This window comes from Brachyistius frenatus, unplaced genomic scaffold (genome assembly GCF_029030835.1).
Source record: "Brachyistius frenatus isolate BFR_SWC_R1_liver_20210118 unplaced genomic scaffold, ASM2903083v1 Contig_15, whole genome shotgun sequence".
Classification (NCBI taxonomy): domain Eukaryota; kingdom Metazoa; phylum Chordata; class Actinopteri; family Embiotocidae; genus Brachyistius; species Brachyistius frenatus.
The window spans coordinates 5,376,953-5,400,019 of NW_027210614.1; the positions used below are offsets into that span (position 1 = coordinate 5,376,953).

The following is a 23,067-nucleotide window of genomic DNA, read 5'->3' on the forward strand; positions in this document are numbered from 1 at the left end:
CAAAACGCTGCGTCATCGAATCTGAGTGAGTTGCAGAACATTTTAACATATAAACAACCTTTTTCTCTGTTAGTTAAAGATGTTTTAAAGTTTGAGTTACTTTACATAAGTTTATTGTTGCTCTTTTACTCCTCCTCTTGCTCGTTTGATCTCTCACTGACTATATCACTCCTTGATTCAGCCCGTCTGTCATCCTCTCTCCATGTTTGTGACTAAATCTTTCTTCCTGCGAAACACCACAGGATAATCCAGACGTTTTACACCACATTTCCTTTCCGAAAATTGGGATAGATTGGTTGAAGAAGATGATTGGCAGGGAATATCAGGTACAGTGAGTGCTTTATGACTCAGTCTTTACCACACCAACTGTCTCAGGGACTGATCCGAGCCACCCTCATTATCAAATACGTTTCATATTTACACTGTGACATTGGATGGATTCTGAAGTGTGTGGGTAATAAAGTACTCTCTACTTAGAGGACAGGTTTGTTGCTTTCCTTAATTTCTCTTTCCACCTACAACATGTGAACATTTTGTGTGAATCCAGGCAGCCTTTTATTCTGTTAAGATAAAATAAAATAAATTAAGATAATCCTTTATTAGTCCCGCAGTGGGGAAATTTGCAGGATTACAGCAGCATAGAGATAGTGCAAATCTTACAAACAAGAGTAAAAACAACATAGTACAAAAAAAAAAAAAAAAATAGCAAAATAAGTAAATAGGTAATAATACAGTAGTAAGTGAATAGGTAAGTACAGTGCAAATCCACAATAACTAAATATGACGAAACAAATCTGGTATGTACAGGCATATACAGGCAGAATACAGGTTGTTGGTTTGATTTGTTATCTTCATCTAATAATGATGGTGTTTGCACTCTAAAATATAATGAATTTTGCAGCTGCAAGTAGTTTGTTGAAATGTCTGTAGCTCTTTTCATGATGTGGGAGATGCAATCAATTTCAGAAATAACCAATATCTCAGACTCAAGACTCTGAGCTAACGTAAACAATTTTCCCTCTCAGCTGCTCATAATTACAGTTTAAACAGTATGACATGAAAGTGGAAAACAAAAACAGCTGAATGTATCAAACAGCGGAGCCGCTTACACAATGCACTGGCTGACAGGCAGAGGATATGCAATTACATTCTTGATGTTGCGACTTGACAGAAGCTGCATGGATGCATCATTAGTTTTGGCCTCTGTAAATCCAATTTGAGGGGCAGTCTTGAATCCTATGTATGAGCCATTCAGTATTCAATCACTGCAGGGTAAAGCATATGTGTGTACCCTACCTATCCCAAGTGCATAATGGGAGTATAATCTAGACCTCTAGATCCCCAAAAGAACAGCTGTCATAAATAGGATAATCTCAGTTGTACTCTGATGTTAAAATACTAAAACTGTGCTTATGTTACCTAACCTGATAGTTAAGTGTAAAAAAGAAAATATATCTGTGAAATCTATTTTCATTTTTGTCGTGCTGTGTCTTCCCTGAACAAGGTGGGATTTTATGTCTACAACACGCAGATGTACATTGCAGATGAAAACCACTACTGTGTTTATGTGTCTCCTAAGAGGGAAAAGAGCAGCACAGAGATCTTTTTGTCTGTTTGTGCTTGTTAGCGCAGATGAATCATCGTCTGAAGCGCGCTTCCAGTTAAATACAACCATGGGATTACGCATCGCACAGTAATCCCAAAACACTCCAAACCCCACAGCACTGATGTAGGGTATTAACAGAATGAATAGAAAGACTGTTAGTTAGTTAGTTAGTTAGTTAGTTAAACTATATATTTATTTACTTACACCTCTATTAGCTGTGAATGGGGATGTGATAATAGATAAACAACTTTATTTGCTGTACTGCTAGATAAAACTCAAGTATAGGAGGCAAATTTTCTACAAAAGAAGAATCTGTGTCATTTTTGGAATAAATTATTCGTATAAATTATTGTATGACCCAGGGATAAAGGACCGACGATAACCAGAACAATGTCATGGTACACAGAACAAACTCACCTTGGATGAGGTATGTTATGAAAAAACTAATATCCTGCCATATAAAAGGTACAAATGACACTCTAAGAGCTCTTACTGTTTTGATGTTTATATGCACATTTCTCTCTAGCTCCATCTGAAACACAAACACACACACACACACACACACACACACACACACACACACACACACACACACACACACACACACACACACACACACACACACACACACACACACACACACACACACACACACACACACCACATTAACAGGCTTTCCCTTGGTTGCATCATTAAATAAGTGCGGGCCATTTAAGAGGGTTAGTTCAATAAGTGTGTATGAGAGAGTGTTTTGTGTTGGCGTCTTAGGTAATGTACATGTGTGTGTAAACTTAAAAGTGTGTCTATAGATGAGGGTGTAAGATGAACTGAGATGCGACCTTAATACAATAAATGTGTAACCTTGGTGACCTAGGACACTGAGGATGCTGAGGTTTAATGTCAGGTCAAGAGTTTGTGCTAAAACAAAAATACCACTAAATACAAACATGCAGACACACACTTGGATTCAGTGCTAGGCCCTCTCTCGACCTCAATAAAAGAGCCCATCACATCAGTAAGAGCCTAGGGGGAAGTATTTTGCCATTGCACGCTTTACAAGGCGTAACTCATAAAGTCTTCCCCCCCGAGAGCCTATTTCCTCCTCATGTCTGAGAGTGTAAATGGTGTGTGTGTGTGTGTGTGTGTGTGTGTGTGTGTGTGTGTGTGTGTGTGTGTGTGTGTGTGTGTGTGTGTGTGTGTGTGTGTGTGTGTGTGTGCGTGCGTGCGTGTGTGTGTGTGTGCGTGTGTGTGTGTGTGTGTGTGTGTTTAAGAGTGAGAGTGTGATGTAAATGGGGCCACAATGCTATTCCATGTCCTATGCCCAAAATATAGAGTGTGTATGTATACATATATGTATATTTCAAACTATTAAAGCTCTGTGGTGTTGACCACCTAACTACAACAGGAAAACTGATGCATCAGCACAATCACACCAGCTTTAGGGATACCATTTTTGTTCTGACTGAGGAATTACAAATATACACTTGCATAATATGATTACATCCATAGATATAGCACACAGATATGCATTTTTTTTTCTACAACCAACTAAACTAAATCTGGGCTTCTACCAGCTCTGCTCTCCCGATAGAAAAAAAAACCTGAAAATATCTGAAAACAAAATTTTAAATTTTTTTGAAAATCATCTGGACTCAACACCCAGTTTAAGAAATTTAATCCTGAGTCAAGATCAACTGTGAAATTGTGTGTCTGTATGTTTTATCAAACCCACACCCACAGTTTTCTCAGAGGATCCTTGGCCTAGTTCCACTGGTGAATCAATACATGTGGCAAAGTGCCGCAGCCTATATGACATTTGCAGGACAAACACAAAGCTAATGGACTCTTTGTTCTGTTAAATTAAAGAAAGAAAGATGCAGTGATGTTTATTTCAGAGAAGAAAGATGAAGGTGAAATAGAGAGAGAAATAGGTCACTAATAACTCTCCAGATAACTCTCACACTCAGTCCATCTCTCCCTTCAACCCTTCATAACCCTCCCATCCTCTCGTCTTCTCCTCTTTTCTCTCCTACAAATGTTCTCTCCATCCGGCTCTCTCTGCTTCACACTTTCACAACATGTTCAGTCTCTCTTTGTGTTTGAGAAAAATCATATTGCTCGATACCACTCTCAACCCCCTTCATTCTCTCTACTCTCTATATCTCCCGCCGCATCTTGTCTCACTTTCTCTCCCTTCCTCAGAACAAATTATAACACAAGTCACAGCCTTTTCCTATTATCCATCCTATACTTTCCTCTCTTCTCACACACCACACACTGCAGTGAATACTAATACTCGGTGGAGAGGAGCTGAAACAGTGGAAAAGTGAGATTCTTTCACTATTTCCCCAATTTTTTATTGAGAATCTAAACAACTCACAACTAATACATACACATGGATAGATCCTCCTCTTCCTCCATTTTATACACCACACTCAGGTACAATAAATTCCAATTTAAGCAAAGGAATTCAGCTAAACAGCAACAACCAACCCTGAGCTGGGAGAAGATTGTTCGATAGTCCCTCAAAGCAGTGCTTCATTGCTATTGGCTGGAAAATCAATGAGACTGGGACTGAGCTCTAATTGGTTCCCAAAGACTGCAGAAACAGACATTTGTGCAAACACATGTACAGAGAGATAGATACAAATACCATATGGGAATAGCAAGTTCAGGGATCAGATCAATTCTAATTTCAACTAATGTAGTCATTCCAGCTCAGCTCAAAGTATGCTGGCTGTTCTCTGTTGGACCACTGCAGAGGTCTTACAACTCTGTGGTTTGAATTTATGTTTAATTTGCCAAAGAGCCTCTATATTACCTACAAGAGCTCCTCTGTACCAGAAATTGTGAAATACGTATTGTAACTTGGGGTAACACATCATTTGGACAGTCATAGTATTAACTTGTATTAACAAACAAAATTAAATGTTCAACCAAATGTCACTTGGTCTCAAGAGATCAAATATTATTGAGGTCCTCACACAGTGTGTGAGACAGAGTTATTATAATAAATATGGGGACGGTAGTTTATTTTGAATCAGTTCTAAGCAACGTCCTCAATAAAATTATACCTTTCTACCTGACTGGCCCCAAACATATGAATCCCCTCAGCAGCTGGGATCTGCTCATTTCATCTGTAAAACAGGAGTTCATCTTTGCGACCTTCGCCACACCACAACACCAAGACAAATACCATGTATGTGAAAACCATACCTGCCAATATATCTGGATCTGATTATGATTCTAAACAGGTAAAACCTTGTATGTAAACAGAATGAGAAAAAACTGCAGTCATCTAGTATGCTGAATATCCAGCATTTCTTAATGTAAATTGATCAGTCAAGAGTAAAATTAATGTTTTTGATTGAAGAAAGGAATTACCTGGCTGACTCGCATGTTGACTATCATGAAAATCCAGGCACATACATTTAATTTATGAAGCCCCAAAAGAGTCATTGCAAAATACAAACATTGTGTTTGTGTGCGTGTGTGCGTGCGTGTGTGTGTGTGTGTGTGTGTGTGTGTGTGTGTGTGTGTGTGTGTGTGTGTGTGTGTGTGTGTGTGTGTGTGTGTGTGTGTGTGTGTGTGTGTGTGTGTGTGTGTGTGTGTGTGTGTGTGTGTGCGCCATATGCTCCAGGCCTGTCAATACTGATGGCATTCATATTTCAGCTACATGGTGGAACAAAGTGTCTACTGTACTGGATTTCCCACAACAGATTCACTCACTCATTCAGATACAAGACACACAGACACCCAGAAAGACAGACAAAAGTGTGTGGAAAAATGCACTTGCACATGCTCACTCATGACACAGGCGCACAGCTTGTGGCCTGAGCGGGATTGTAGCTGCTATTAAAAATTTATTAGCTGTCATAGTATCATTTTCCCCCAAGGTCAAGTTGCAGTCTGTGAGTGTGCATGTGCGTGTGTGCAAAATGCTGGCTGCAGAGATGAAAGGGGACGGGGAAAAAAACCTCCCATAGTCCTTCATTGTCATTCAGATATGGAGAAGAGCAGAGCGGGTAGCGATATAGCAGTGGGAAGGAAGGAGATAAGACTTATCCATCCACTGGATAAGAGAGATGAGGTGAAGATAGGTTATAGAAGACAAGAGAAAGCTCCCCATATTAGTTTCCATAACATTTCTAATGATATTTCTCATCCTTCTTCAGGTATGATAAACTGTATGTAGATCAGGTATGATGTAGAACTGCAATGAATGAAGTGCAGCAGACAGTTTAAAGAAGGATATGTAAGCCCCGAGGCGACTGTGACCTGCTCCTTCTGGAGGAGTCTGTGACGCTACATTAAGGCACAGCAGGACTTTGAATGCTGCTAGCATGGCTAAAGAAACAGGAAAAGCTGCAAAACTGCTCATGATAGAATACAAACATATTACATATTTAGAATCAATTATAAAAGGAAAGAAATGACCAAACATGTTTTGGCTAAATTTTTCTTTCTGTCAAATTGAAAGCAGAAAAATTATAATTCCATAATTTAGCAGTCAAACATTATCTTATTTCAACCACTGCTGATATTAGACGATTATGTCAGTGAAGTTCATCATGAGGTCCATAGATGATAAAATCCTATTTTGGACTTAATCAGTTAAGATGCATGGAAAGCGATTAGAAAATCTTCTAAGTGTGACTTATCTTTCTTCATTAGAGATGAAGACCTTTTTTTACTCAGTCCCTATAATCCTCTGTATTTTGTATGTGTAGCTTTTGCAGTCTCGGCTACATTTCTCTGTGAGTCTACAGATGGTTTCCTAAGTGATAATGTATACAGTTTAATTTCCTTGACTGATCTCCCCCTGCAGTCTGTGGCCTGAATGGAGGCCTCCCAACTGGCTGATTTGATTAAAGTGAGATGGAGCTTACCACCGACATGTGGAGAAGCAACGCGTATAGAAATAACAGAGGGGAGTTTGAGATACAGATGACACTCAGGCAGATCCACTGAGGGATTCTGTTTAATTTGACATCCCTAGATGGAGCAAGGCACACTCTCTCTCTCTCTCTCTCTCTGTAACACACACACAAACAGCAGTACTTCTGACCTGTACAGGTTGATTTCCCCTGGCTTTAAAATGTGATGTCTCAATCTGTATTCTGCCATATTAACATCGGGGAGAGCACTAACCCCCCATCACACTTACAGCCAAGCCCATGTATTCTGCAGGATGTATCGTACACACTTCCACCAGGGGCTTTGCTGCTTCCTTGACAGCTTTCATTGTAGCTATAATCCTATGAATTTGTGAGCATGCAAGCCTGTGTGTGAGTGTGAATGTGTGCAAATGCTATTTCAGCAGAGAGCCAACCCCCACTGCAGGTGACATTTTTCTGGAGAAATGTCACCACAGCCATTTTCTTCCCGTATCCTTGCATGACCATGTGTGTGTGTGTGTGTGTGTGTGTGTGTGTGTGTGTGTGTGTGTGTGTGTGTGTGTGTGTGTGTGTGTGTGTGTGTGTGTGTGTGTGTGTGTGTGTGTGTGTGTGTGTGTGTGTGTGTGTGTGTGTGTGTGTGTGTGTGTGTGTGTGTGTGTGTGTGTGTGTGTGTGTGTGTGTGTGTGTGTGTGACTGTGTGTTTAATTGGGTCTTGGCAAGCTTCAACAGATTTCACAGGAGAGACTTTTTATGTTCCAAATACTAGAATATTGCCCTGCCTTGGTACCATTTCCTCTCCTATATTATAGCCCATTTCTTGTCAAACCAAAAATATTCCAAATTTGAGAAGTCATAAAAGAGGAGACCATTAGCTTAGTTTAGCATAAAGACTGGAAACAGTTAACCTGGCTCTGTCCAAAGGTAACAAATTCCTAACGTTCACTTAGTGACCAAGTTTTATCTCAGTTGTTTAATCTGTACAAAAATTAAGTTGTGGTTCAACTAGGGGTTATGCTCCAAAAAATGTCTTCGCTGGGAGTGATGCTATCTCATCCCCTGTTTCTTTATGCTAAGCTATGCTAACCACCTCCTGGATATAGTCTCACATTTTTCTTTTCCATTTGTCGCTGGTGATTAGGGATGGGCAGACTGCCAGCCGGGCAGCCAGAGGACAAAGTTGGTATGCAGCTAAAATGACTGAACACCTTAATCAAAGAGCTTCCATCACACTAGTATATTGGCTGTTGGAAGTCCACATGGCTGTGAAAAGGGGATGGGAGGTGTCTCATTGTTGTAACTGAACAGTAGTAGCAGTGCCCATTTGTACACTTCTGTTTCAAAAGCACATAATATCAAAGTGAGATGAAACAGCAGAAATGATAAAAAGAGGTGGTATCTGATGTATATTTCTGTTTAGGGGATTGATAATGGAATCGTTTGCTGTGCGCTTCTAAATATATGAGTGGGAATCCGTCTCCTTGACAACTGAAGAGACATCTGTCATCTCCATATGGAGAGAAACGGAGCTCGAGACTCAAAGGAGAGACAAAATATATAACACACCACATAAAATAATCAGTTTCACAAAAAGACAAATAAAATATGAAACAATGATTTGGAATATAAATACTGCTCATGTATCAGCATCATTTTACTCATACAGACCTTGTTTCAGAGGAAATTTCCAAAATACATATTTCTACCATTTATCTTTGCAGCTTCAACAAATTTGATACCAGACAGGAAAGAAAAATGGCAAACAAGTCACCGAAGTCCTGAGTTACACGTTTTGGTGACCACAGGTCATTGGCTTCTCTGTGCACCTGAAACTTGAGCAGAGTGCACTTCAAAGTTTGTTTCAATTTTTTGGGGAACAGAGATAACAGGCAGGGAGTCAAATTTTTTTGAGTGGGGGTGGTGAGGAGTGATGTTGTTGAGGAAGAGAAACTTGTGCATTTTGATCAGGCTATGATGGCACGTTGGGTGAACTAAGTGCCATCATGCCACAGTTCAGGTTGTTTCAAGCGAATGTTTTCCCTCAGACCCCTCAAAATATCTTAGTCGATCTTATAGTTGACAGTCTGACCCTGGAGGACCAATTCACGGTGTACATCCCTGAGAATGTCAAAGGAAACCCTCCTGGCCCATCGCACCTTCTTTGGCCTTGGACAGTGACATTTCTGCCCCTCTTTAACCGCAAATACCACTCAAAATACCTCGCCTGGTTCTTTGCCTCAGCAATGAAGCAAATTTAAGGGTCTCTGTCGCTGATTCTCTGAGTTTGACACAAAATGTTTAGCTCAGGCGCTGATATTGATAAAGTGACAGAAGTTGGAGAACTCATGAAGGTTTTAACTTTTCTGTTCTCCGTGCACATCGCTGTGTTGCACACTGTGTTTGTAGGATTTTCTGACTAGATGATTGTTAGTGTCACCCTGGATTCATTTCACTAAGGATCATTTTATTACATGATCTCATTACAAATGTAAGTGAATTGATGCAAGCGAGTGGGGTTTTGGGTCTCATCGGATATTCAGTATGAATGTTTTAGGTAGTGACAGAGCACCCTGGTAGCCAAATGGTTGCAGCACACGACACATAACTGAAACATCTCTTGTTTAATACCGGCCTTTATTGCCCTTTGTTTCTGTCTGCATCTTCACTATCAGCTGTGCAATAAATGTCAACAAATGTCAACAAAAAAAACAAATAATTCCGTCATATACGCAAGTACACACAGAGAGACGGACAGACGGCAGACAGACTGGATAGTGTTGATGCAATACATTTATGTGTGGTGAAGAAATGGCACATGTACACAAAACACAACAAGACGTGGGGGGTTCCTTGCTTTCTCTCTGTGTGGTAATGGACACTGTTGTTTGATGTCTGTTTGATTTTGTCCTCCATACTCATTCATTTTCTAGCAGAAGGGGCACACACACACACACACACACACACACACACACACACACACACACACACACACACACACACACACACACACACACACACACACACACACACACACACACACACACACACACACACACACACACACACACACACACACAGAGTCAGTGAGCCTCTCACTCAAACTGTGGAGGAGGGGGCACTAAAAACTCATTACATGGACGATCAATATTGCACACACTTGAGATGCTGGCCCCCCCTGCATCCACAACACACACTCATACGTTTCATCAACCACTGGCAACGGTGACAGATGACTTTTGTCAGCCAGAGATGTGTTACCGTGGTAACCATTAGGTTACATTTTGGTATGGTACAGCAGGGGAGACACACACACACACACACACACACACACACACACACACACACACACACACACACACACACACACACACACACACACACACACACACACACACACACACACACACACACCAGTAGACACATTTAGATAAAGTGGTCAAGGTCATGATATAATACCACAGCTCAATATTTTTAACACATTCCAGTACTTTGTGGACCAAGCGTCTACTCATCCTAAAACCAAATACATTTACCGTAAATGCTGCATTTTTTTTTTATAAAATAATGATTCATAATCAGAACCAACTCTTTTTGGATTGAAAAATTTGGATTAAAACACATACATTCAGTAGGCTACATAATATAACTACTTTTGTACATGCAGGTACAACATTTTTCCTGTATGTATATACATGTATTTGCAGGTTATATGATCGTTTCATGAGTTGAGTGTTTGGTTCCTTTACCACAAACTGTTTAGTTTTTCCAGATAAAAATCTCAGTTCATACTAACGGTCCACTGACAAATTAGCTCTCATATCATGGATATGTGGATTCATGTGCTGTGATGCCACAGTTTTACCTCAACATCTCTAATAATACATTTTATAATAAATGAAGTGTGTCTGACACATTCGAGCAGGCCTAGACTGGCCATCTGGCATACCGGGCATTTTCCCAGTGGGCCGACAAAATAATATATTTTTTTCGGTTTTGGTTTTCTTTCCTCTGTCCGGCATGTAAAAGAGGTAGATTGAGATGTTGTTGGTTTATTTTCATATGTGACATGGGGCTGGCCCAACCACATCTTGAAAATTCAAAGGGGCAGGCCCTTTCAATTTCCATTATACAACTTATTTGCCAAAAAAAATCAAATTCAATTCGTAAACATTTGCTTGTGGTTTCCAAGTTAGTTCGCTCATGTTTTCCATGGTGAGCTAATAATATGGATTAAGGTGTTTGTTGTTTTGTTAATTTATTTATCAGGTGCTCTTTTGGTAGCCAGTGTTTGGTTGGCTTTAAGTACAGTTTATGCAACGGTACTTTTATCTGGAAGACACTAATCATCTGATTTATCATTTATTATATCTACTCTCTCTCACAGATGCAGAATGCCCTCACTTTATTTATTTTTTTGGATTCCTCCCATGTGTTCACAGGTATCCTTTGGAGTGAGTTTACAATTAATGCAACTGTAATTTATCTGGAAGACACCAATAAACTGATCAATCATTTATCATGTCTACTTTCTCTCCCTCTCTGCCATCCCTTGTTTTGAGATTCCTTGCAGCAGAGTACAGTTTTTCAGCCCCACATTTTGAAGGTATTTATCACGTTTCCTCTCTCTTGTTCTTCCTTGATTCTCTCTTACTCATAACAGGACTTTAGTGTTTTTAAGGAGTGGCATCGTTGGTAAACATATTCAGGGCTGACGCGATGATGGGATGTGGTTGATTGTGGTGGGCTGATGTGGGCCAAAATGCCAGAAACAGTTTTTTGGCTTACTCTAGCCCTGCATCTGAGCTGAGATGTCTGCATTACTAGACTACATTTCATTTGTAGAAAACGACACAATCACCTCCATTGAGAAGTGTCGAAACAATGTGAAAGGTACCATTTTCTGGTGATGAAATTATACTTGTTTTGGGTGTCAAATTAAACCTTCTTAATATTCTTCCATCTATTATCTATACCAGCTGTATCGTGAACACGGTCACGGGGTGGGGAGAGGGGGGAGGCAAGGTACACCCAGCCTATCTCAAGGTCAACACATACAGACAGACAGAAACAAAGACCATCCACACTCTCATTCCCACCTAAGAGCAATTTTTTTTTCAGAATCACCAATTAAACTGACATGCATGTCTTTGGACAGAACCCTCAAACATCCTTGCTGTGAGGCAACAGTGCTAACCACTGCACCACTGTTTTCTGAATATCCAAAAATTAATATAACAGCCAAGTAAAAGATTGTTTTCCATTACCTTCCCAAGCCCAGGGGTATCCTTGATCTTGTTGGCTGCACGGAGAAGGCAGGGTGGGGCTGGGGGAGGGGCCATCAACAGGGCAGAGCTGAAATTGGTGGGGAACAGGGGTGGGTCACATGATGAGGATGAAGATGTCACTGGGGCTGTGACTGCTGCTGTCTTCTGCTTCTTCTTCTTGGATGCTAAATTCAACTTTTGTGCAGCTCTGAGAGAGAGAAGCAGAGAAGAGGAGGAAGTGTCAACCAATCAAATTCATATGTTGGAACCATAATTGCTGTAAAAACAATAGAAACACTGGATAGTTTCAGTGGATGGAAGAAAGACAGCAAGGACAGTGACACGTGCCTGCAGGCATGGGTCTAATTACATCTTTATACTTTACCACAGCACCGCCATGGAAAATACGCTAATTGCAAATAGGACTGGATTACACACCCTTCAACACATGCACACAGAGAGACACATGCTTACACGTACACATTGCTGTTTACATATGTAGCAACATCTGGATCGGGAGTGGTTCATTTCCCTTCTTGCTACTCAATTCCCTGCAGCACTGCGCTCAAAAGGAGCCACCAAAAAATGATATTTATATACCCCATCTTTCCTACACTCAAATTATCCTCACTCCTCTCGTTTTCATTTCAACTTCTAAACTTCTAAATCTCACTTCTTTTCCTCTCCTTCTGTTGTTGCGCCCTCATTTCTCACTTCAACACAGCAGGTTCTTCCTGTCTGCCTCTTTTTGCACAACAGCACTTCACACCATTTTTAGTCTCTAACTTTTCTTCCTCCCTGTTCCAACTCTCTTTCTTCCTTCCCCTGCAGAAATACCTCATATCCATATAACAGACTGCATTTTAGCTTGAACCTACTTGAAAGAAATTTATAGCAAAGAGGGGAGAGTTAATACCAAGCATGATACGTGTCCCCTACTTTGGTCTTTTTGTCTTTGTTGTGATGGTCAAATTTAAGTGTTTATCTGCATGGTTTTAGCTTGAAAACATGCATGTTTGCTGGTGTACGATGGGCGTAATTATGTTATATCTGGTAATGATTTTCACCTGGGAACAGAGGCTGTGGACAACAAGTTTTCTAAACACTGCCTGTCTTGATATAAGACGCATTAACCAGGGCTGTGTAGAAAGACAGAGGAGAGGTTAAGTGAGCGTAATCTCGAGGGAAAGCTAGAGAATCTGCTGGCAATAATTTAACACAGTCATTTACTTCAATCTTTTGTATCACTGTAGTTCCCTCTCTGGAATTTAAAAGGCCCCACTTGAAACTGGCAGATTTCCTAACTTAACATGCAGCAGCAACATTAACAATACAATAAAATAAAAGACCTCTCAAACAGCCGTGGCAGAGACTCCTGCTCTGTTCCACTTTAATCTATCCTCTCATATATTTCTAACATTATAAAAAGAGAGAAAGAGAGAGACCCTGCACCCTGACACACTCTGTCAAAGAGCCATATTTTCACATCATTGGCTTTCAATTAACTGCAGCAGGTTACAGAAATGAGAGCGAGGGGGAGAGTCAGCGAAAGGGGAAGAGAGAGTGTAAGAGAGAGAAATAGAAGAGAGGGGGAGAAAGAGAGACATGGACTCAGTGACCCGTGGAACGACGAAGCATTTCACCATTTGACTAGGTCTCCCAGGAGATTTGTGTGAATCGCTGTGTGTGTGTGTGTGTGTGTGTGTGTGTGTGTGTGTGTGTGTGTGTGTGTGTGTGTGTGTGTGTGTGTGTGTGTGTGTGTGTGTGTGTGTGTGTGTGTGTGTGTGTGTGTGTGTGTGTGTGTGTGTGTGTACTGTATGAAACAAACTACCATGAGAAGATCATTAATTGGGTTTTCACTGGGCGCAAGCTAAGCTTACATATTGCAGCAAATGCAATCAAAGGCAATTACATGTTTTACCATTATATGAATGCAAGGCTCAAAACCTCCCATGTAGCATGCCCAGCAGATTTGCAGGAATTTATTTTATCTTGAAAGTAATTATGGTATTAGTCAAATCTGTGGATTTATTTTCTCCTTTGATTTCTATAGAACAATGGAAAGACTGCTGCAGATGCTGCAGTGCTGCTGATGGTTGCAGGATGAGACATGACAATGATGGATTCATGCACGGGTACTTTGCTGCTGGAGATTCTTACTTTTAGCATGCACACTTTTTTTTCCTACGCTGCTCACAGCTAAGCATTTTTCTGTTCTTCTATACATGTATGCTCATTTATGAACAAGCTGCTCCCTAGAAAAAACATTTGAGTTTTTTTCCCAAAACATCCTTTAAATCCCTCAGCCACATCAGTTTCCTAATGCGTGCTGTGCATCTATTGATATGTGTGTATAGGTACTATTACCCTGTTATTATATTCTCTCACCGTAACTGGTTTAATCTGTGGCACAACTGAAGCGTGGTAGACACACACACACACACACACACACACACACACACACACACACACACACACACACACACACACACACACACACACACACACACACACACACACACACACACACACACACACACACACACAAAAACACACAAACACACAAACACACACACTCCACCTAACTGGGAGGATTTAATGACAAGTGGCCTGGGATTTGGCTAAGTGGATCTATTCCAATCTAACCCTGTTGTGAAGGGCACTTGTTTTCCATCCATCAACTCCACCTATCTATCCATCAGCTTTTCCTTTGTAACATCCTTTCACCCCGTTCTCCTTTACCGTCATTCCTCACCTCTTCTCTCCTCTTCACCTCACTGCTATTATTTCAATCCCTCTCACTCTTTACCCAACCCCAAATCTTCCCCTTTTGTTTTATTCTTCTCTCTCATTATTTTTATCCCTTCATCCTTTGCCTCCTTCTCTGCACTCCATATAACCACCCATCCATCCCACCATCCATTCAGCCTTCCTCACATGTATTGATTCGTTCAGCCATCCCAGCCTCTCTTGCCCCTCGCTCCCTTCAAGTGTCTTCCTCTTGTTAAAAAGCAGCACAGGTCACACATGGCCCAGCTGTTAACATGCTGCTGCTTTGTTTTCCTCTTCCTTTCACACAACTACAAACACTCTCACTTGAAATACACTCACAGATCTGATTTATGGCCGGTGTCCCTGGGTTTTGTTGTTGGTTCAGTCGCTAATTACATTCTATTTAGCAGAATGTCAGTAGGAGGAGATACAGGGAGAGACAGAGAGCGATGGCGTGTGTGAGTGTGTGTTTGTGTGTGTTGTTGGAGGTCAGTCAGACAGGCATGGACAGAAGACTGACATTATCAAACCACATGTACCTGTAGTTTTTAACTGAGACACTTAAAGACTCCTATTAAGTCACAATAAACTTGCATGGTCATAGCAAACAAGCCTGCATTATATGATATTAATATACTGTGTTCAAATGAAGTGGCCACGTGTTTTTTTCTGGCTTGCGTATCCGGACACACACATTACAGGCTGTTCTGTTACAACTGAGCTGGTCATTTATTTAGAATATGTATAAAGAAGCAGCATGTCACCTTTTTTACATTGGCCTTGGGGGTAAAATAAAAAGTGACAATGCACAAAACAAAAAAACATTTCACAATACACAAAAACATTTCATAAAACAAAAACATTTTTTGGAAAGGTTTTGTTGCGTTTTGTGAAATGTCTTTTAATTTTGTGAATTGCTGTTGTGTTTTCACCCTTAGGGCCACCGTACCTTTTGTTCAATATATTAAATACTTTCTAATGATATCAATTCACAATGCAAGGTGGGTGATTCATGTTTGCAAGCTGTCAGTACTTGAATGGATGAAGGTCAATTATTTCAAACAGTGAGAGCAAATGTCTTCTTCCTAAACCATAAGTCATATTTTCCTTGAGTCAAAATAAAGAAACACTTCTAATTACTGTTAAATGACACATGAGCAAACATGTGATCAGGCAGTTGATATGATAATTTGTTTACCACTTTTAAATCATCAATCCATCTTTATGATGGGTGGCTGATTGGTGACCAATTATCATTTGATGAAATATTTCTTCTTTATACGGAATAAAGGTGTCAAGAGATGAACAGGGGCAGAGAAAGAGACAGCAGCCCTCCACCCCCTCACTGCCATCCTCCATCCAAAATAACAATGCCTTCCCAATTCACCAATTCACTTGGGACCTATTCATTTACTCAGCTACCTCTAGCAACACACACACACAGCCAGCCAAATCCCCAAAGATCCAATCCTCGCAGCATGCTGTAAAAAAATGCCTGCACTGATAGAACCTCCCTTCCCCCAGTGAGTAGGAGCATGCACACACCCGAGCGTGTCTCTATCCTCCAGCCCAGCGTCCCCAGAGGGCCACTGCAGCACAGGGAAGATGTACCGCTACCATGTGAGCATGACATATTCACAGACAGATTGGTACTAATGAAAGATATTACTCACATGAACATTAGCAGAGGTAAAGGAAAGGTCAGTGTTGAAACTGAGAAATTGTGGGAAAAATACGAGAGGAGAAGAGATACGTAACAATAGGGAAGAAGAAGAGGAGTGGAAGAAAGAACAGAGCAAAAGAGAAAGCAATTAAATGAAAACAGGAGAGAAGAATGAGGGAGGATATGAAGACGAGAGGGAGAGGGGAGAGAGGAGGATGAAGGAAGAAAGGGATCAGGTGAATGGAGATGTGGTGGACGCAGGGATTTTGCTGTGTGCAGACCGTGAGCAAAAGGGAAATTGTGTGTGTCTGTGTGTGTGCGTGCGTGCGTGTGATAAGACTGTCTGTATGCAGTCCACGTATGAGAGTAAGGAGCGAAACAGGCATTGGATTTAAAAACACTGCATGGCTGCATCCTCTGACCATAAACACACAAAACACACAAAACACACACACACACACACACACACACACACACACACACACACACACACACACACACACACACACACACACACACACACACACACACACACACACACACACACACACACACACACACACACAGACATTACCAGAGTCAAAAATAAAAGCTGGCAGTGTGTAGATACTTTTTGTTTTGCCAATCAAACTATAATCCAACATAGACACATATAACAGGAAAATACAGATGACTTCTAATGACTACAGAATATATGTGAAGTTTTGAAAAGCAAACAAAACAGACAAAAGGGAAACTTGCACAGCTTTAAACAAGAGGGGGAAAAAGACAGTGCTGGACACATGCAGAGACACATATCTGCACGTAGTGACACCTGCCCCATTAAACAAACTGGGTTCTTCCACTTACAGGGTTCATGCTCGTAAATCGACCGCAGACAGCTGGCTGTATGTTTGGAATGTCAACCAGATGTATGCGTGTTTGTGTAAAATGGCCTTGATACCTGACAGTTCAGAGGGTCAGAGAGAAAGCTGAAGAGAGAGCGTGTGCACGTGTTTGCGTGTGTTCCCTTACAATTTATGAGTTGCATCTGGTTGCTAGTGCTTTGAAAGAAAGTCAGCATTATGTCTGCTACAATGAAGCACAGCAGTTATATATCAAACACACACACACACACACACACACACACACACACACACACACACACACACACACACACACACACACACACACACACACACACACACACACACACACACACACACACTTCATTATCTGTAGATTTAGAGACGAGATGAGAAGAAGGAAGAGAGAAAAAAGTTCCCAAACATCAACATGAAAAATGTTCCCAAATGGCTATTTCCTGGAACAACTTGGCCACTTGGACTACTTTTGAATGGGATGAACATCTCTTTCAATTTTTAAAACCACAAATAAAGCCATGTTATAGATGTATTGGTATAAAATGTATATATGTCCCATAATAGCGACTGCTGTCCGAGGGTGACCTGGTTTCACATCCAGTGGATGCTCTTGAAAGACGTTACCTCCCCAAAGGCTAATTAAAGTTTCCACTCAATTTGACAATTGGGAACTTCTGTGCAACTCGAGCAGACAAATGGAACAACCCTCATCCCATTCAAGGGTTTTCCTAATGGCAGATTTGTGTCATTCCTTTATGTATTTTCACACTTGGAAATACTTTGAAAAGGGGAGAGGAGGTTTACAAGTGAAAAGGAAAACCATCAGTATCATTTAAAATGTGACTTAAAGGACCTCATTACATGCGACATCTCAGTAATGCTTCAGACACAGTGACAACCTCATAGTCTGGTGTTATCCATGAATAATTTACTCATTCATTTTGAGCTTGCCATGTTTTTTCATCAATAATTTATCCATATTACCCATGTCTTATATATGTTGTGCCGCTCTGCACTTCTCTAGATTTGATTACTACACAGTTCATCGACAGCTGATGACTGGATAGTTGATTTATACACAAGCATACCAAGAGATAAGTAAGTACATTTATGCACAATATATCATAGTATTCAATTTTGCCACCACCATACAATGTGGTTGTTTGTAAGTCCATTCTTTTATTATTTCTGCTTTAGTAGACTAATTGAGCAACAAATAGAAGAACAGTCTGAATGAGGGGAGGTCCCTCCTAAACCCAGTGATTAATCTCATATAAATCAGCTAGTAAAATGCTTTATACTGAAATTACCATTGTCTCCGTAATAATAATTTTACAACTCTTGCATAATGCAACTAAATCCTAAAAAGTAATCTTAGAGGGATTAAATCAAATTCAGTACCAATGTTGCAAGATTCAGTGGCTTCCCGGGGAACACCGTGACTGTAGATAACTCTGTGTTGTTTTGTCCTATTGTAGATCACAGGAGACATTTTAATACCGTAAAAAAAAATAATTCTGCATTAAGCCTGATTCATTGTGGAAGCCAAAATCAGGATACAATGCCTACCTGTTGGAACTGAGTGGACAGATCAAGTGAAAAAAATAAATCAAAAACAGGTGATCTTCCTGACAATCATCCACTAGAGAACGAGGATGCATGCTCTTGGTGGTATTTTGATGTGAAAGAATCTTACCTGGCAAAGAAAGAGGCAGCGGCGGAGGTGGTGGTCGGTGCTGCAGTGGTTACAGCTGGAGTGTGAGAGGGGGAGTTGGCATGTGGTGAGGAATTAGTGTGTGAAGGAGAGTGTGTGTTGTAACGGTTCAGGGCAGCCTCGGTGAGTCCTTCTCTTGAGGCCCCTGAGATCATCTGGGAGATCTGATGAAACAGAGAGAGACTTTTTACTATGATTCTTGGAACCAAAATGAGTTTAGAGAATATAAAAACCAATAATGAATTAACATCAACATGATTCACAGACTGACACACTGTGGATGGGCACTTTACATGTAATTACACAATAAATTATGCAGTTTAGGCAGCACTGATGAAAAGGTGAGTTTGGTTCAGACACAATAACCACTGAACAACTGCCCAGCGAGATTAAAAATGTTAACTCCTGAGGTCATCTGTTTTATGTGTGTCTGGGTTTTACTGTTTACAACACTCAAATGTGAAAATAGAAAACAGACACAGTGACATAGGACGAGAAGGGAGGCAAAAGACAGAGCAAACTGGGGAACAAAGTCACTTTCTATCATTCTCACCGCTCATCTCTCATTACATTATTATTATACTACATTTCATTTAGCTGACGCTTTTATCCAAAGCGACTTACAATAAGTGCATTTCAACCATGAGGGTACAAAACCCAGAACAACAAGAATCAAGAAATACAATTTCTTCAAGAAAGCCAAACTACAAAGTGCTATAAATAAGTGCCATTTTAAGCGCTACTAAAGTTCTACCTATTCAAGGTAAAGTCGGAAGAGGTGTGTTTTTAGTTTGCGGCGGAAGATGTACAGTGTTTCTGCTGTCCTGATGTCGTTGGGGAGCTCATTCCACCATTTAGGAGCCAGGACAGCAAACAGTCGTGATTTTGTTGAGTGTTTAGCTCGCAGTGAGGGAGCAACAAGCCGATTGGTAGAAGCAGAGCGGAGGGAACGGGCTGGGGTGCAAGGTTGGACCATGTCCTGGATGTAGACTGGACCCGATCTGTTCATAGCACGGTACGCAAGTACCAATGTTTTGAAACGGATGCGGGCAGCTACCAGTAACCAAAGCGGAGCGGAGTAGTGTGAGTGAATTTCAGGAGGTGATAAGAGTTTTCCTTCTTGTTACTTTGATCATGTCAACTGTATCCATGTCCTTCATGACTAGCAAATTACCCACACACACCACTGTAGTATAACTCTGTCCTTGTCTTTTCCAGATGGTCAGATAAGAAAACACAGTCAAGCTTCCCACACCCATTCTGCTTCCTGTTAAAAGATAATTTACTGCATGCCCATTTATTTATTTAACATAAATTGAATTGATGTTTTCTGATTAATTTCCAAAAGCCTTGCAACACTGTGAAATGCCCCCTTTCTTATTTTATATTTGCATCTATTCATTTCTATTTCATGTTTGGAGACGAAGTGATTTTCAAAACAACATCTAATGCAACTAACACAATATGTATGTGTGTGTGTGTGTGTGTGTGTGTGTGTGTGTGTGTGTGTGTGTGTGTGTGTGTGTGTGTGTGTGTGTGTGTGTGTGTGTGTGTGTGTGTGTGTCTCGGTATTTAAACCTCATGACTACTTTCTCTCTTTTATTTGTTCTCCATGTCCACCCTTCCTTCTCTTCCTCCTTATTTCTGTCTCCAACTGTTTCTATTAATGATCCTACAGTATCTAGTTTCGATACCTGTCGCATTGCTCTGTCATTTTAGGAAATTCACATTTATCTTTTATTATTAAATAATCCCTCATGGCATTTGTGCTTTATGAGACTTCATTCAGGGAAGAAAGACAGACAGGATGAAGGGAGAGACCTTTGAACTTATATCTGGTAAGAAATTAAATTTGCCGGCCTGACTGAGTTACCCTTACTCTTTGAGAAACTGTATAGTATACAGGGGCGGCCCTGCTCAAACACTTTTTTCAAGATTTAAAATATGCAACACACTCGATATGTGTAATATATGAAATATAAATCATTATTGTTAGGGGACGTTAATGCAGCAGTTTCCAGTTTGCCTTCATTGCAGAAGTATAATCAACTGCTATATGAAGGTTGGTTATATACTGTATCTACGCATAGTTAGACAATCTGTTTCCTCAGATCTCATGTGAAAAGAGCACTTATCTTATTGCCCCAAGCTGAATAATTTAGCAAGAGTGTAGTGACGTAAAAGGTAAAACAGTGTTGGCAAGGTTTCTAATTGGCACAGTAGAAAGGCTAGCAAGATGCAGTCATGCAAATATCTTATTTTGTGCTTCTTTGTACTTTTTAAAACCACTAAAACGTGGACTGTTAGTGACATGAAACATTTAATTGAGTTCAAATTAAGAGGACCTATCAAAGCACATTGTAGCTGTAGGAACTTTCCTAAAAACATTTATTTGCCATATTTCATAAAATAATACATGTACACATCATTGTAGCGAAATCATTTGTTTGCAACGAGAGCATTTTAAATGCAAATGGAAATCTTATTCAGTCAAATAATCTACACGAGAGTCAAGCAGGTTTGTTTTTAACATTTTATTTTTACTTTTTTATGTGACATCAGTATGAAGTGTTTGTGCTGTTTGTTCAGTATGAGTTGGTGTGGAAAGGCCATAACTTTTTCAATCGCTGGTAACATATACTTAATCAAATTAGTGAAGTGCTTCTGATGAATGGACTGCATGTATTTATGTGTGTTTGAGACCTTGCATTAAATCCTAAATGGAATAGTAACTGAGAGCTGTTTGATATCATATGATATTCCTCTATTATTTTATATATCATCAGGTTCATGACAGTATAAACAAAGTGAGAGAAACACCTTTAAAGTTTTCTCTTGTTTGTGTCTGGAGGCACGGGCAGTTTCTCCACACACACACACACACACACACACACACACACACACACACACACACACACACACACACACACACACACACACACACACACACACACACACACACACACACACACACACACACACAGCCATTTATATTGTTGTACATTTAACTGTTTTGTATGAGAGTATAGGAGTATGCCCATGCATGTGTGTATAGGCATGTGTGTTTATGTGTTTGTGTGACCATGCATGTGTGTTTATATGTGTGTGTAGGTGGAGCCTTTGTCACATAGATATGGATTATTGATTATAGTTCTTTATGTGCTGCCTGCAGTAAGACAGCAGAGCCCCTAAATCATAACCACACACTCCAATAAAGGAAAAGTAGCATTTGTGAGAGTTAATGTGTGTCTATTGTGAACATGTCTGTATGTGTCCTCGTGTGTGTATGTGTCTGCACCTCTCTGCACCTGTGTGTGTATGTCTGTAAATCAGCTCCGCTGTGAGTATATTTACTGCTGAGGGCTCCTGGGGTCCCATCACACCGCCCACTGCCTTGATAAATTACCTATTGTAAATGAGATGCCTCTATAGTTTATATACCATACTCTTCAGTGCATTTACACCCGTTTCAAAAGCTCAGACTTGGCTTGCTACCCATGAATTATTAAAAGAGTCGTGAACATATGGAATAAAGGTCCAGTGAACTGCAGGAATACCTGTGCATTTGTACTGGTTACTCATAAATCCTGATGAGTGGGAAGAGGAGAACTACTTATGCGCTATAATAAAAAAAAACGTGACCTCACAGAAGGTTATTATCCATGCTGAAAAAAGGAGTAAGGAGTAGAGGTGGTTGAAAAATATGTGGCCATTAGTGTGGGGGCAGCAGGTCAGACCACTGGGCTGGACAGACATACAAACTCAAGTTTAGAAGAGCCAAGAGAGCAGCTCAGTGACGCTGAATGAGCTCACAGTACAGCGGTGTTACAGGCTAAATACTAAAATCAGTAAGTTAATATTTTGACAATGACAATATCAACAAGCTAATGAGTAGCATGTATCATGTTTTTACCATCTTTAGTGTGGCTAACTAAACACAAGTGCAGCTGAAGCTCATGGGAGTGTTGGATCGCAGGTATTTGGTCATAAACCAAAGTACAAATTGATAATTTGACCTGATGATGACAAAAAAGCCAAAAAGTTAAACGGATCTATTTTTTGATATTAGTTCTACCAAGCTGTAGCTTTTGTTAGGCTTGCTTTACTTTACTAATAAGAGGTGGAGTTAGGTGACCTTTCAACTTGAAGTTTTGTGCTTTGGACTTTTGGCTTTGCTAATTGAATTTGCACGAAGCTGACATCCAATTACAACATGAGCCTGACCAAATACCAAGTGTACTGTGGGATTAGACCTTGCATTAAGGTGCATTATTGAGATACACATTACCT

At 40.4% G+C, this 23,067-nt stretch overlaps 1 protein-coding gene across 2 annotated transcripts in view; it reads right to left on the bottom strand.

Annotated features, from left to right (window-relative positions):
- The window catches only part of kif26ba (kinesin family member 26Ba), an 86,586-nt gene that overhangs the window by 29,311 nt on the left and 34,208 nt on the right, over positions 1 to 23,067 (bottom strand). For both annotated transcript variants that reach the window (XM_069693747.1, XM_069693746.1), the window contains exons 4-5: positions 18,760 to 18,941; positions 11,766 to 11,973 (exon numbers count right to left, since the gene is read on the bottom strand). In XM_069693747.1, the coding sequence (XP_069549848.1) occupies positions 11,766 to 11,973; positions 18,760 to 18,941 (390 nt within the window). The remainder of the gene's footprint in view (positions 1 to 11,765; positions 11,974 to 18,759; positions 18,942 to 23,067) is intronic.